We start from the raw sequence: 15,833 nt of genomic DNA, 5'->3' as shown, positions 1-15,833 counted from the left end.
GGCAGTCTGCCACTCAGATTTATTTACTAAATATTTATTAGGAAGCAAGTTCGTTTAAAAAACACACACAGCAGGCCAAATGACTCATTCTGTAGCATCAGGGAAGGCTTGACTCTGTCCTTTCAGGGACTTCAGTGACCCTGAAGGACTCTGTCCTTCAGTGACAGAACAGTCACTGAAGGCAAATAAATGCCAAGACTCCAGAGCCAGAATTCTGATGTCTGTTAGCTGGTATCGGTTGGCAGAATCCCCATGGTCAGGGCTTGTTTAGGACTTCGCCTAGTGTATTCTCTTTAATGGTAAATTAGGGAGATGGCCTCATGCTTTACTCTGTTCGAGGGACATAGGGAACAGGTCTCACAAATACTTAGCCCATTCATGTATCTCGAATGCCTTTTAATTTCACCTACAAAGCCTTTGACTGTGTGGATCACAATAAACTATGGAAAACTCTGAAAGAGATGGGCATACCAGGCCACCTGACCTGCCTCTTGAGAAACCTGTATGCAGGTCAGGAAGCAACAGTTAGAACTGGACATAGAGCAACAGACTGGTTCCAAATAGGAAAAGGAGTACATCAAGGCTGTATATTGTCACCCTGCTTATTTAACTTCTATACAGAGTACATCATGAGAAACGCTGGGCTGGAGAAAGCACAAGCTGGAATCAAGATTGCCGGGAGAAATATCAATAAACTCAGATATGCAGATAACACAACCCTTATGGCAGCAAGTGAAGAAGAACTAAAGGGCCTTTTGATAAAAGTGAAAGAGGAGAGTGAAAAGTTGGCTTAAAGCTCAGCATTCGGAACACTAAGATCATGGCATCCGGTCCCATCACTTCATGGCAGATAGGTGGGGAAACAGTGGAAACAGTGGCTGACTTTATTTTTCTGGGCTCGAAATCACTGCAAATGGTGCTTGCAGCCATGAAATTAAAAGACGCTTACTCCTTGGAAGGAAAGTTATGACCAACCTAGACATCATATTAAAAAGCAGAGACATTACTTTGCCAACAAAGGTCTGGCTAGTCAAGGCTATGGTTTTTCCAGTGGTCATGTATGGATGTGAGAGTTGGACTGTGAAGAAAGCTGAGCACCGAAGAATTGATGCTTTTGAACTGTGGTGTTGGAGAAGACTCTTGAGAGTCCCTTGGACTGCAAGGAGATCCAACCAGTCCATCCTAAAGGAGATCAGTCCTGGGTGTTCATTGGAAGGACTGATGTTAAAGCTGAAACTCCAATACTTTGGCCACCTGATGTGAAGAGATGACTCATTGGAAAAGACCCTGATGCTGGGAAAGATTGAGGGCAGGAGGAGAAGGGGATGACAGAGGATGAGATGGTTGGATGGCATCATCGACTCAATGGACATGGGTTTGGGTGGACTCCGGGAGTTGGTGATGGACAGGGAGGCCTGTCGTGCTGCGATTCATGGGGTCGCAAAGAGGTGGACACGACTGAGCAACTGAACTGATAAAAGGTTATTTAAGAGTCATTGCATTGCTAGTCAACAGACCAGTGAAAAACCTGTTTAAGTAAGCTAATTAGCAGAGTATTGCTGAGAGGCTGAGTGATGGGTAACTGAAGGGGTTGTGGTAGCCATGTCTGGAGTATGGTCTCCCGATCAGAATGTTGGGGACTGCCCGGGAGTGCCCATTCTTGACTACCTGGACTCTGGCATGAGGGACACACGCCTAGGTGATCACAGGGTATATGCTCAAATGCAGTAGGGTGAATTAGTTTTTCAAGTCAAATAAATTGTTTATGTGCAGAAAGTAAGACTTGACAGAGATTTCCTGGTGGTTGGGACATGTAATCTATAGGTTTCATGACTTTTCAGCCTGAAAGATAGGTTCCCCTCTCTGCCCTCAGGATGAATATAAGAATCTTGGGGGTTGGCATAGAGTAAGAATTTCATTTGTTAAAGACTATACAGGTTTTAAAAGGTTGAGAAATATTGCTGTTGAGTAAGTTTAGTCAAACTAAGAAAAACTTTACTCGTAAAATTATTATATTAACTCTAAATCCCACTGGCTCAAGATGTGGTAATTTGGTCTCAGGCTGGGCTGGAGCTTTTTTATATCCAAGCTGGGAAAAATTGCTGAGCAAAATAATAGTTTAAACAAGATTGGAAGGAACAATTTAAAAGCACTTATGTATAATTGATATGTCAATTACTAATCATTCATCTATTCATTAAATCCAGTCTCCTACAGATACCTATTATGAATATTTGAAATGTGTAAAACTGCCTTATTTTTAACAGACTGATTGTGGGCTTTAACATTTGAATTAGCTTTATAACCTGTTTAATTTGTGTTGATAAAGCACTGCCGTCCTGTATGTATATTGTGTTTTTTTTCCACCAGCCTTCATTCAGAAAAATGTGATCTATGGCACAGTTAGAAAGGTTTGCCGAAGACCCAAATATGTGTCTCCCCAAGATGTGAAGATGAAGCAGACCTGGTAGGTGGCATTTGGGGAATTTGTTATGTAATATGTGTATCAGCTGATACGTGCTCAACTACATGTACTAAACCTACTCAGACTGGCTGTAGCATCAAGAGGGTTAGTTGACTTGCAATCTTATGCCCTGGCACTCTGTCTCTATTTCCTGTGCCTTGCCCTCTGAGTATATTTGTACTTTGCTTCTTAATACCGGGCTTACCTTGTGGCTCAGCTTGTAAAGAATCTGCCTGCAGTGCCAGAGACCTGGGTTCGATCCCTGGGTTGGGAATATCCCCGGAGAAGGGAAAGGCTCCTCACTTCAGTATTCTGGCCTGGAGAATTGCATGGACTGTATAGTCCATGGGGTCGCAAAGAGTCGGACATGACTGAGCTACTTTACTTTTCACTTAATACCAAAGTGCTACTGTTTATATGAGTGATCTGTAAGAAGGTTGAGGCTTCATGAAATGGAAAAATCTTTACCATGGAATGGTAAATGGTAATATGTTTACCTATATGGTAAATGGAAATATATTTACCATACTTCAAGTAAAAATGTATTATAAAGGTATAATATTTAACAAAGTTATAAAAAGGTAAATGCTTGATGTATAGTTGTTTTAATGATGATACAGATATAATTAACAAAGCATTAAATGATAAGCCAAACACAATAGAAAGGAAAAGATATCCCCCAAATCACTTAATTAGATGTTTTATCTTTAAGATTGCCAGTGATGTTACTGTGACATGAAGGTATTCTTGTGCAGATTTTTCCAGAAACCAGAAAGTTCTTTCTTAGTTTAGACTTAACTTAGAGAATGTGAAGAAATAATAGTGATCTAACTCTGATAATTTTCTGGTTCCATTTTCAAGTGATTGTATCTTTTGCTTTATGACTTGGAAGATATCTTTTTGAACAGCTCGGGGTTTTTCTGTTTGTATGTTTGTTTTTATTTATTTTTTAATTGGAATATAATTGCTTTACAACATTGTCTTAGTTTCTGCTGTACAACAACTTGAATCAGCTGTATGTGTACATACACCCCTTCTCTATTGAGCCTCCCTCCATGCCCATTCTACCCCTCTAGGTCATTACAGCGCACAGAGCTGAGCTCCCTGTGCTCCACAGCGGATTCTCACTAGTTACCTGTTTTACACATGGTAGTGTATACATGTCAGTGCTATTCTCTCAATTCGTCCCACCCTGTCTTTCCATCCTTGTGTCTACAAGTCTGTTCTCTACATCTGTGTCTCTGTTCCTCTCCTGCAAATAGATTCATCAGTACCATTTTTCAGGGCTGGTTTTTTTCCCCCACTGGTAGCAAACTGTGGTTTTTGTTTCTAACAAAGCATTTAAAGTTCCTCTTTGTCCTCCAGTTGTGTTACGTATGAATGGCAGTTCCAGTTCAGAGTCATCTAGAGCAGTTTGATTACTGGCATACGTATTCCACTAGTTGCAAAGGCATTGGACCAGAGAAAGAATTATCCTTATGGGTAGCAGTGTTGGGATATCTAACTACAAGGCTGCTTGTTGTGATCTGCAGGCCAGTCTAGACTTGAAGCTAGCTTATCAAGTGTCTTTTCAAGTGAATAATTGAATCACAGACTTGAATTTTTGTAAATGTTGAAATAATGGAATATGCCTCCAAAACTCCATTATTTTAATACTTGAATATCATGGAAAATTAAAAATACCAAAAGCAGATGCTGCAGGCACGAATTGTCCCCCGAGTGAGCTCCCTTATCAGACTACCAGAAACCAGTAGGGCTGTGCCTGGCCTTAAGAGCATTTAGGAGCAGGACCCTCCTGCTGCTGACAGGAACAAATTTGTGAGCTCTGCACTGATCAGACACCTCTGAATTGGTAGTTTTAGGTTTGAGGCATGTGGGCTGGGATTGGAGCTGGGGGAGGGGTCAACTCTCTCCAATCCCCATTGCCAGTTACTGGGGGATGGTGGCTTGGATGGCGAGAGGTACCACAGTGCCCATTAGTTTGATGTGTGACAGCCCAGGCCAGGACTGTAGCCAGCGTTGCTGTCAAGAGAACTGCCTCTTCCATTAGCTGGAGAAATCTGGCTCATTTCTATTTCACAGAGGACCCAGAGTGTTTCCGTTTCTTATTTTAAGATGTCACATATGGACTTCGATGGTTGTACTTGTGGAGCATGGCAAGGTCATTTAAAGAAGCTAGAGGGAAAAGGTTAATATCAAGCAGATAGAGTGCCTGTGAGTCTAACAGAGTAACCTCCTGGGGTTGCCCATCCCTGTTTCCTTGAAGCCAGGTGTGCCTTCTTTCCTCCCTTTCTTAATAAATTTATTTTTGGCTATGTGTAAAACATGATTTAGAAGTCAGAACTGTGAAAAGATCTACTCAGTAGTTAGAATTCTCCTTTCTATATCTGCACTGTTTCCTTGGCGGACAACCATTTTCATCAATTTTTAGTTTATGTTTACTGTGTTGCAAAAATGAGCAAATGTACATAAAAGTGTCTTCTTTTGTTGGATAAACGGTAGCATTCTATCTCTACTATTCTGTACCTTTTTTCACTTAATACATCATTACTAGACTTACTGTGGTGATCACTTCAGTATGTGTATTGGTTGCTCAGTCTTGTCCAACTCTTTGCAACCCCCTCCAGGCTCCTTTGTCCATGAAATTCTCCAAGCAAGAATACTAGAGTGGATTGCGCATTTCCTTCACTAGGGCTGACTCAAGGATCAAACCCAGTCTCCTGCATTGCAGGCAGATTCTTCACTGCCTGAACTACCAGGAAAGCTTCACTTAGAGTATTGTACAACTTTTTGGGAAAAAGAAATTACTCTCTTTCAGTTCATTGAAGTCTTCTGAATTCTGTTCCTGTCTTCATGATTCTCTGTCATGTGTATTTGCCATGGTTTAATCTGTCCCCTTTTGAGGAATGCTTTGCCTTTTTGTGATCTGCTAATATGAGTATGATACCACAAAGAATGTCTATTGTATGTGCTGTTTGTTAGTTGTGGAGGTGAGCCATCAGGTTGGAGTCCTAGATGGTAAATGCAAGTTCCTGTTTGTGGGGCTTAACCATGTACACTCATCCCAGAATGTGTGAGGTGCCTGTTTCCTTCAGCCTTGAAAACAGGAAGTCATCAAGCTCTTCAGTAAAGGTGGGAAAGGGTATTTCAGTGTATTTAATTCGTTTTCTCTTATGAGTGAGGTTTAATATTCTTTCCTAACATGTAAGAGCCATTTGCATTTATTTTTCTGGGGACTATTTGTCTTTTTGTCCATTCTTCAGCCAACATTTTGGTATGTTTCTTAAACATTGAGTCTTCTTTCTGTTGGGGAGATCAGCCCTTAGTTTGTCATGTAAGTTGCAGTATTTTTTCTTTGCTTGTTTTTTGCCTTTTGGCTGTGTCTATGAAGTATTTTACCATGCAGAAATATTTATCATTTAGTTAAAAGATGAGCTCGATAAAGGACAGAAATGGTATGGACCTAACAGAAGCAGAAGATATTAAGAAGAGGTGGCAAAAATACACAGAAGAACTGTACAAAAAAGATCTTCACGACCCAGATAATCACGATGGTGTGATCACTGACCTAGAGCCAGACATCCTGGAATGTGAAGTCAAGTGGGCCTTAGAAAGCATCACTATGAACAAAGCTAGTGGAGGTGATGGAATTCCAGTTGAGCTATTCCAAATCCTGAAAGATGATGCTGTGAAACTGCTGCACTCAATATGCCAGCAAATTTGGAAAACTCAGCAGTGGCCACAGCACTGGAAAAGGTCAGTTTTCATTCCAATCCCAAAGAAAGGCAATGCCAAAGAATGCTCAAACTACCGCACAATTGCACTCATCTCACATGCTAGTAAAGTAATGCTCAAAATTCTCCAAGCCAGGCTTCAATGATATGTGAACTTCCTGATGTTCAAGCTGGTTTTAGAAAAGGCAGAGGAACCAGAGCTCAAATTGCCAACGTCCGCTGGATCATGGGAAAAGCAAGAGAGTTCCAGAAAAACATCTATTTCTGCTTTATTGACTATGCCAAAGCCTTTGACTGTGTGGATCACAATAAACTGTGGACAATTCTGAAAGAGATGGGAATACCAGACCACCTGATCTGCCTCTTGAGAAATCTGTATGCAGGTCAGGAAGCAACAGTTAGAACTGGACATGGAACAACAGACTGGTTCCAAATAGGAAAAGGAGTTCGTCAAGGCTGTATATTGTCACCCTGTTTATTTAACTTCTATGCAGAGTACATCATGAGAAACGCTGGACTGGAAGAAACACAAGCTGGAATCAAGATTGCTGGGAGAAATATCAATAACCTCAGATATGCAGATGACACCACCCTTATGGCAGAAAGTGAAGAGGAACTAAAAAGCCTCTTGATGAAAGTGAAAGAGGAGAGTGAAAAAGTTGGCTTAAAGCTCAACATTCAGAAAACGAAGATCATGGCATCCGGTCCCACCACCTCACGGGAAATAGATGGGGAAACAGTGGAAATAGTGTCAGACTTTATTTTTCTGGGCTCCAAAATCACTGCAGATGGTGACTGCAGCCATGAAATGAAAAGACGCTTACTCCTTGGAAGGAAAGTTATGACCAACCTAGATAGCATATTCAAAAGCAGAGACATTACTTTGCCAACAAAGGTCCGGCTAGTCAAGGCTATGGTTTTTCCAGTGGTCATGTATGGATGTGAGAGTTGGACTGTGAAGAAAGCTGAGCACCGAAGAATTGATGCTTTTGAACTGTGGTGTTGGAGAAGACTCTTGAGAGTCCCTTGGACTGCAGGAAGATCCAACCAGTCCATTCTGAAGGAGATCAGCCCTGGGATTTCTTTGGAAGGAATGATGCTAAAGCTGAAACTCCAGTACTTTGGCCACCTCATGCGAAGAGTTGACTCATTGGAAAAGACTCTGATTCTGGGAGGGACTGGGGGCACAAGGAGAAGGGGACAACAGAGGATGAGATGGCTGGATGGCATCACTGACTTGATGGATGTGAGTCTGAGTGAACTCCAGGAGTTGGTGATGGATAGGGAGGCCTGGCGTGCTGCGATTCATGGGGTCGCAAAGAGTTGGACACGACTGAGCGACTGATCTGATCTGTCTCTTCTCTTTGGATTGCCTCTGGATTTAGTTTTGGTTAATTATGAGTGGTCCTACTTCTGGATATCATTTTTCTAAAATATTAGTTTTACTTGACTGTCAGGTCTTGGTTGCAGCATGTGGAATCTTTGATTATGGTGTACAGGTCTGGTAGTTGTGGCACATGGGTTTAGTTGCCCCAAAGCATATGGGAACTTAGTTCCCCAACCAGGGATCTAACCCATGTCTCCTGCGTTGGAAGGTGGATTCTTAACCACTGGACCACCGGGGAAGTCCTAGACATCTTTTTTTCTTTCCTTCTCTATCCAGAGCCTACGTTTGGTACAGTTTAGAAAAACCTGTCTCTTTTCTGAAACTGGATCTCTTTTGTCCTCACTCTACTTTGTTTTCAGGGGACCATGGCAGACACCACATGTCAGAAATAAGAGTGGTCATTTTGTTGAGATTCAGACTAAGACACGAGGGATTGGGATCTTCCTGCTCTCTTGCACATGTTGACGCAGGAAAGTGCATGGTGCTTCCCTCTATCCTGTGTGACGGAAGCTGGTGGTCATGACTCTAGCAAGTGAGTCTGCTTGGTCCTCCATGGCCACTGAGACTCTAGTGTGGGTGGCTTTTAGAAAGAAATGCTTTATTTACACAGTTAGTGGGGTCACACAATATGATTTCCACATTGGATCTACGCAAGTATAGATGTTTTACTTGTTTCTTTTTCTCTTGGAACATTGAAGATATCACTCCACTGTCCTTTGGTTTCCATTGCTGTTTCTGAGAAGTCAGCTGTTGGTCTAACTGAAGCTTTTTGCCAGAATCACTTTTTTTCCTCCCCTTCTGGCTGCTTTTAAGATTTTCCATTTGTCTTTGTATCAGGCACTCTCACTCTGGTGTGTCTAGATATGCATTTTTAATTTGTCTTGTTGAGGATTCTTTGTGCTTCTTAAATCTGTAGGTTGTTGTTTCTCATTAGTTCTCTTTGAAAATTGCCTTCACCCTGTTCTTGATACTGTCTTTTTAGAGCTTCAGTTTGGCTGTGACTAAATTCAAGCCTTCTCACTGTGTTTTCCACGTCTTGGCTTCTTCCCCTCCTTGCTCATCTTCTTACTGCTCTGCCCCACATTCTGGATAATTTCACTGCCCTTACCTTTCAGCTCACCCACCCTCTCTTTAGATTGTCTGATCTGCTAATAAGCCTATCCATTGAACTTATACTTAAAAGATTTTTTTTTTCATTTCTACAGTTTTTTTTCCAAATCCTTCAGGCCTATTTATAGTTTTCTGTTCCTTGCATATGTTTTTAAAGTTTGTCTTAAATTTCTTTAAACATAGAAAGAAATTAGCAGGCAGTTGTTTTATAACCTGCCTGCTAATTTTAGCATCTTACATCTACGTGGGTCTGTTTCTGGCTGATTCTTGCTTGTGGGACCTTTTAAGTTATTTTTAAATTGTGCCATTTTCCTAGGAAAGTTATTTGTGAGAGTTCTTTGAGGCTTAGGAAGAAGGTACATATCTCATGCCAGCAGAAACAGAAGGTAGATCTATTGTGGGAAGAACAGAGCCTTCTGAAACTGACTAGGAATGATTTGGAGTTAGTTTCACAGTCCTTATTTCTAAACCCTTTGGTCCACATTTTTTTAGAACTCAGTTTTTATTTCACTTTTAAAAAGAGCATGTGCTGCTTGTATTATGTGATCCATGCAATGAAACATGCTAATATTTTTTGCATAGTCACTTTAAGAAGGGATGAGAGAGACCACAAGTAGCCTCTTAGCAGTTCAAGTCAAATTTCTACTGCCAAGTGAATTTTGACATCAATTTTATGTTTTAAAAAAATGTTTTTAAATATTACATATGTTTATGTAAACATATGTAGTTCTGCCAACTATACATCATTGAAGCTGAGTTTTTTTTAACTTAATTTGTTTTTTATTAGAGTATAGTTGATTTATAGTGTTGTGTTAGTTTCACTGAGGCTGTTTTTTAAAAAAATTATTTATTTAGTTAATTTTGGCTATGCTGGGTCTTCTTTGCTGAGTGGACGTTCTCTCTTTGTAGCAAGCTGGGGCTACTCTGTGCATGGGTTTCTCATTGTAATGGCTTCTCTTGTGGAGTGCAGGCTCTAGGACCCAAACGCTTCAGTAGTTGAGATGTGTGGGCTTATTAGTTATGGGACACAAGCTTCATTGTTCCATGGCATGTGGAATCTTCTTGGACTGGCAATCGAACCAATGTCCCCTGCATTGCAAGGCAGACTCTTAACTGCACCACCAGGGAAGCCTTGAGGCTGTTTTTAATGAAAGTTTCAAGGCTCTTTGAATTTTATAAAATTATGGGGAGGGTTTATGTGTGCAGCTTTAGTCATAATGCTCTCTCCCTTATGTGGTAGAGGTATTTGGGTACAGGTGAAAAACAGATCCCTTGTGCCCGACTGGTTTTGACCACACAGGCCAAGATGGAAGTGCTGTCCCGTGGTGGAGAGTGTGCTTATGTACTTCCTTGCCTCCTCCCTGACTTTACAGATGATATGCTGAGACTCGAGACTGATGGCCTAGGTTGCTGGAGGCACCTCTGAGAGGCCTACTTATGTCTAAGAACAGACTAAGTGTTTTTCTTTACATTTTGTAGCAGCATCAATTCTCAAGGCCTAAAGAACATTCCTGACCATTGGGATCGCTCAGCCCTGCCGGACACTGGCTTTAAGGTATGAGACTGGCACTGCCCTAGGCTGGGAGGAGGGTGTTCTTAGACACAGGTAAGCAGACCGTGCTGTGTCCTTTGCCACTGAGAGGTGAGTCCTAAGTTTGGTGTCTTTCAGATCTTGGGGCTTATTTACAGCTAAATGACTGCTCAGGAGGTGGCTGTGGCCTGAGGGGAGAAGGATGTATGGTGGAGGGAGGAAGATGAACTGGAAGTTTTCTAGGAAGGGCGTAATTATAAGCTGCTTAGCTGATAAAAGTTTTACTAAGAAGAAAAGGGAAAGAAGCCAGGAGAGGGTTCAGTGTGATGAGAGCCATCTAAAAGAAGAGTTGCAGTTGGGAAGTGGATACTAGGAACTTACTGGAAGACGAGAGAATGAAAACTCTGTTTAGCAGCTTGCAGTGGGCACTGTGCTGAGTTGGGTAAAGAGCTCAGGCCAGGGTCTGATGATGCCAGGTGTAGGTGGAGGTTCTGGCCTCTGACCCGGCAAGCACTGTGCAGACTGGCTTTTCCAACTTGACAGCCCCTGCCTGGGAGATGCACAAAGCACACCCAGACACCAGCAGCCCCGGTAGGACGTTGGAGGGCTGGGCGACTGCAGATGCAGTACTTGGCCATCAGGGACCAGGCGGCTGTATTTCAGAGATCAAGGAAGGCCTCACTGGGTCCATACCTGGTGACGGCTGGCGCTTACACAGGAGAGGTTGGGGAGGAACATGCTGGTGGATGCGAAATGGATGAGGAAGGAACCCAAGACAGGACACAGGAAGTGTCTCGGGTGGAGGGCGTGCATAGATGTGGGGGCGCAGGAGAGGGAAGTCAGGCCCTGCTGTGGAGTGCCCTGGTCAGGGGGCTGAGCTGTGACAAGTGTGGGAGTCCTTGTTGTGCTCTGGGCTGGGAGGGCAGGCTTGAGGGAGAGGGCATGGTGGCCTCCAGAGAGACTGGAGCAGGGAAACCAGAGTCAGATTGTAGGTTGCAGAGAGCCATGTATGTTCACACAGAGCCCTGATAATTCAGGGTCTGTGGGGGATGAGGTGGTTATTATAAGGCTGCACTTGGGTGGAGGAAAGAATGATGCAGAGAGAATCCCCAGTGATCCTGGAACAGGGTCACTGAGCCCAGCCTCATGGACCTGAAAACAGGTAAGCTGGTTGGGGACCAGACAGCAGGATCAGGGATTTGTGTGTTGTCCCTCTGTGTGACAATCAGGGGCCTCTGTGGGCTCGTCAAGAGTACTTTCCTAGAGCCAGACGCTAGGGGAGGGGCGGGCTTCTCTGGGAGGGACGGGTGCCCCTGGTCTCACTGAGCTCCTGAGCTGCTGTGTGCCATCCGCCAACCTGGCCTTTCCCTCAGCACGTGTCGTGCATGGCCTGTGGCATCACTGCCTGTGGCAGGGTTTGCCCCTTCTCTGCCAGACATGTGTGTTCCACATCCACTGGCACCAGCTCTGGGTCTCATAGACCCTGTAGTTGGCCCTGAGTGGGGTCGGGAGGAGAGCAGGGACCATGCTTGAACTCCTGGGGTGGTACTGACATAGCAATGCCTGCCTGTCCTTCAGGCTGGCTGGCTTTGCCAGGGAAAGGAGGGAAGTGACCACAGATTGCACACATCCGAGCCTGGAGAGATTGCCCCTTGGAGTTAAGGGGAGTGAGGAAAATGCTCCCCTTTACTCTGAGACACAGAAAGATGTCTGTGTTTGCTTGTGGTTCTGGCATTCCATGAGCAGCCTTGGGAAGAGAGCTGTATTCTACACTTTGATGATAAGAGTAAAAATGTTTGCCTGTTATAGAGGATCACCGTCCCTTCATCCTCAGAAGAGTTTCAGAAGGTCTGGAGCCTCTTCACCAGTACAATGCCTCTCTACTCCATTCAGAAGATTGAACGGGTCCAGAACCCCGCCCTCTGGGAAATCTACCAGTGGTGTGTCCAGGGCTCGCTCTTGGTGGGCTGGTCCCTTGTTCCCTCAGACAGCTGCTTCCCAGACATGCCGGTGTGACAGCGATAATCCGCCGCAGCAGCTGCTGCTTGCCCCAGGCTGCAGGGATCGGGAGCTGCGCCCCTCTTCTGTCCCCCCCTTCACTTGTACAACTCAGTGCCAGCATGTCCCTTCAGAGACAGGGTGGAGTAGGGGGTGGGTGCTGTGGCTTCCCCAGGGACAAAGCCAGCTCTTGCAATAGACACTCTGCCTCCCTGGAGATCAACAGGAGAGGGTCCATAGAAGCCACCCCTCACCCTGGGGAATGTAAAGCTATTGTCCTGGCAGCCAGAGGGCAGGGGCCTCCTTTTTGTGCCCAAGGGCTGGCATATCCCCGGGCACATGTCCGTGTGGGAATGAAATCCACAGCAGGTCCCCGTGGTGGGCCTGGGGTTCTGCTCCCCTTTCCCCACAAGAGGCTGGAGCAGGGTCATCTGTACTCTGGCCCGGTGATGAGATCAGGGAACTTAGAGGAGAGGGAGGAGGATGCCCCTGCTGTCCAGCATCTTCCAGCTCCCTTGGCTAGGCTCCAGGCGGGAGCAGGATACTGGGAAGAAGCAGCCTGCCTTCTAAGGGCTCGTCTGTCTGCTTTGGGGATTCAAGGAGCCGTGGAGGCCTGGAGCCCAGGAGGGAGGGCTTCTCTCTGCTCTCATCCAGGTCCTACTCTCAGCTTTCCAGGCTCCTGGCCCGTGACTGGAGTCTCATGGCTCTTGGTCTCATGGCATGTCTAATAAGACATGTTTTCTTGGGTTGGGCAGCCTGTGTTTAGTGGCAAGTGCCCTCTGCCTCCAGCATACGTTCCCTTCATGATTCTAGGCAAAAAGAGCAGATGCAGAAGAGAAATGGTAGGAAGATGGTGGACGAAAGGCAGCTGTTCCATGGCACCAGCACTGGTTTAGTTGACGCCATCTGCCAGCAGAACTTTGACTGGCGGGTCAGTGGTCTCCACGGTACTTCCTATGGCAAGGGTAAGCGCCCCTGCTGGCAGAATCATCTTGGCCTCACTGTCCAAGCCCCAGAAACCACCTTAAAACAAATTGACAGAGGGTGTGTGGGGAACCAGCATGGGTTGGACCAGTAGTTCAGACTTGGGGAGGACGGGCTGGGATGTGGGGGACCCAGATGTCAACACCTGACTCTCCCTCCCTGCCGTGTGCAGCCCCAGGCCTGACCCCCTGCTTAGGCTGGGGTTTGGCTTCCCTTGGAGATGGGCCTGCGTCCCTGTGGGGGAGTGGGAGGAGGAGACAGCGCCTCCTCCCCAGCCCCGAGTCAGGTCCCCACCTGTCCACGCTGTTACCTTAGAGTAAAAATCTGAACACTCAGATACACTCAGGTAAACATGTCACTCTTGCTATAATGTGTTATCTGGTTTTGTCTCTTAGTTATTTTTAAACTTTATTTGAAAATAATTTCTAGCTCACAGGAAAGGTGCAAGAATAATATTTAAAAAACCCTCCCAAATGAATTTTACCAGTTCATCAGCTTTAACACTTCACATTGGATTTATCACCCTGTCTCTTATTTCTGAACCATTTGGAAGTAGGTGGCATGTATCATACCACTTTACCCTTAAACACCTCCTGAGAACAGGAACATTCTCCTCTCCTCTTCAGTGGCTGCTAAATTGAGAGAACCTCGTAGTGGTGTGATCTGTAGTCAGCAGCTTCTTGGCCAGGTCTGTGCGTTAGCTTCAGTCTGATGGCTGTGGGGTCAGAGTGCATGGGAGCCGGTGGTAGGTCGTAAATCTGAATGTGCAGGCAGCAGCTTCCAACTCAGATTCTCATCCATGAATCTATGTACTGGGCGGCGGGTGTCTGCAGCGTGTTCTGTGGGTGGGGTGTTGGTCTTTTTCCACACTAACCCTGCGAAGTTGGGGCACAGCCCCATTTTATGGCTCAGGAAGCTGACATTCTGGGGGAGGGAGTCAGTAGTGAGGGGCCCAGAGACCTTTAGAGTTGGAGTGACAGATCTTACTTGAAAGGAGTTTTCCATCTCAGAGTTTCATGATCCCTCTGAAGCCCTTCATGAGGAAGAAGCTGTAAAAACCGGGGGCGTAGGGAGGGTAGAGGCTGTAGGTCTTGCCCTGTTGGCAGGAGGTGGGCTCGCATTTTCCGGCCACAGGCTCACCCTGGTGTCCTTGCAGGGAGCTACTTTGCCCGGGACGCTGCGTACTCCCACCACTATAGCAAAACCGACAGCAACACCCACACCATGTTCTTGGCTCGGGTGCTGGTGGGCGAGTTCGTCCGAGGCAGCACCGCCTACGTCCGCCCCCCGATCAAGGAGGCCCAAGGCAACATCCTGTACGACAGCTGCGTGAACAGCATGTCGGAACCCTCCATCTTCGTGATCTTCGAGAAGCACCAGGCCTACCCGGAGTACGTCATCCAGTACACCGCCTCCACCAAGCCCCCAGCCGCCACCCCCACCTTCTTCTCCTTGGCTTCTTTCTTCAGCGGCCGGCAGTGAGCACCCCGATGGTTTTATGCCTTTCTGGCTTATCTTACTTGAAATAGCTGTTTAGGGAAAGTTTTTTTTTTTTTTAAAGAAAAAGAACTTTTAATGAACTGTTCATTTAACATTGACTTGGTGATGAAGTTACGAAGATTCTTAATCTCTGGCTGATGATAATATTTTGACTTTTAAATCACTTTTGGACTGGCCAGTAGTGATGGTAGGCGAATCCATTATTGCTTTTTACTTGGGTGTTAAAGTTTTATTTTTTACTCGTTGTTGACTTTGCTGCAGATTGGCATCAGGCACAGAGTTCCCAGACACTATTTTATGGATTAGTTTTAATTTGCAACAATTTCTGTCTCTTCAGTGGTTTGACATTTCAGGGTCTTTGTGGCACCTGGATTTGTTTTTGTCAGAATGACACAGTAGCCATTGGTACAGAAAGTCCTGGGTTGTGGGCCTGGCATGGCACAGTCATCGTGTCTGTTGCAGTGTGTCTAATCCGGGCAGCATTTCTGCTGCTTCTCCTGGGCTTCTGGCCTTGAAATTGGCCCATGTTAGACCAGTGGCTAGACCAGTTGTTAGACCAGTGGTTACTGAGTAGTGTCATTGAGCCCCTGTTGGTTTCCCTTAGTCGTGGCAGATGACAGGAATGAGTGGCTCCCCCAGGACCTGGCCTGGCGTGTGAATGCCTGTCCCTGCCTCTGCACAGAACACCCTCTGAATAAGGCTTTTATGTCCGCATGAGATCTGAATACCTGTGCTGCAGTGTCACAGCAGAGTCTGAGAATAAAAAAAATACTTATCTGACATGGGTGACAGCTGTGGTTCATTTTTCAGTGTCTGTTTATTGGGCATCTGTAGGGTAAGTCACTTTTCTGGGTGTCAGGATAAAACAGAGCCCCTGTTTCTGGCCTCGAGGAGGGCTGTGCTTGGTTTTATCATGAAGGTGATAAGGCTGAAGCTTCACAGCCCCTCATTCACTGGGACTGCTTCTACAGCCCTCAGGGGAACCACTGCTTTGAAAGTTACATGTTTGTTTCTTTTTCTTTCCCTCAACTCAGATTTCAAGCCCCACAAAACCCAGATCCACTATTGTACACTGTGTTCTGGACATGGAGTGGATGTTCTGTGTCTGCTGCACACACAGCGTTG

At 45.3% G+C, this 15,833-nt stretch overlaps 1 protein-coding gene across 3 annotated transcripts in view; it reads left to right on the top strand.

Annotated features, from left to right (window-relative positions):
- Positions 1-15,488, top strand: part of PARP12 (poly(ADP-ribose) polymerase family member 12) — a 59,901-nt gene extending 44,413 nt beyond the window's left edge. For 2 of the 3 annotated variants that reach the window (XM_070788240.1, XM_019959173.2), the window contains exons 8-12: positions 2,371-2,467; positions 10,175-10,250; positions 12,036-12,166; positions 13,038-13,189; positions 14,365-15,488. In XM_070788240.1, coding sequence (XP_070644341.1) covers positions 2,371-2,467; positions 10,175-10,250; positions 12,036-12,166; positions 13,038-13,189; positions 14,365-14,690 — 782 coding nt within the window. In that variant the 3' untranslated portion in view covers positions 14,691-15,488. The remainder of the gene's footprint in view (positions 1-2,370; positions 2,468-10,174; positions 10,251-12,035; positions 12,167-13,037; positions 13,190-14,364) is intronic. The other variant, XM_019959175.2, reaches the window with a different exon arrangement.
- The last annotated feature ends 345 nt before the right edge of the window (positions 15,489-15,833 follow it).

This window comes from Bos indicus, chromosome 4, assembly GCF_029378745.1.
Source record: "Bos indicus isolate NIAB-ARS_2022 breed Sahiwal x Tharparkar chromosome 4, NIAB-ARS_B.indTharparkar_mat_pri_1.0, whole genome shotgun sequence".
In the NCBI taxonomy this organism is placed as follows: domain Eukaryota; kingdom Metazoa; phylum Chordata; class Mammalia; order Artiodactyla; family Bovidae; genus Bos; species Bos indicus.
Note: the sequence above shows the minus strand (reverse complement) of the source record. Positions and strands in the feature narration are given on the sequence as shown.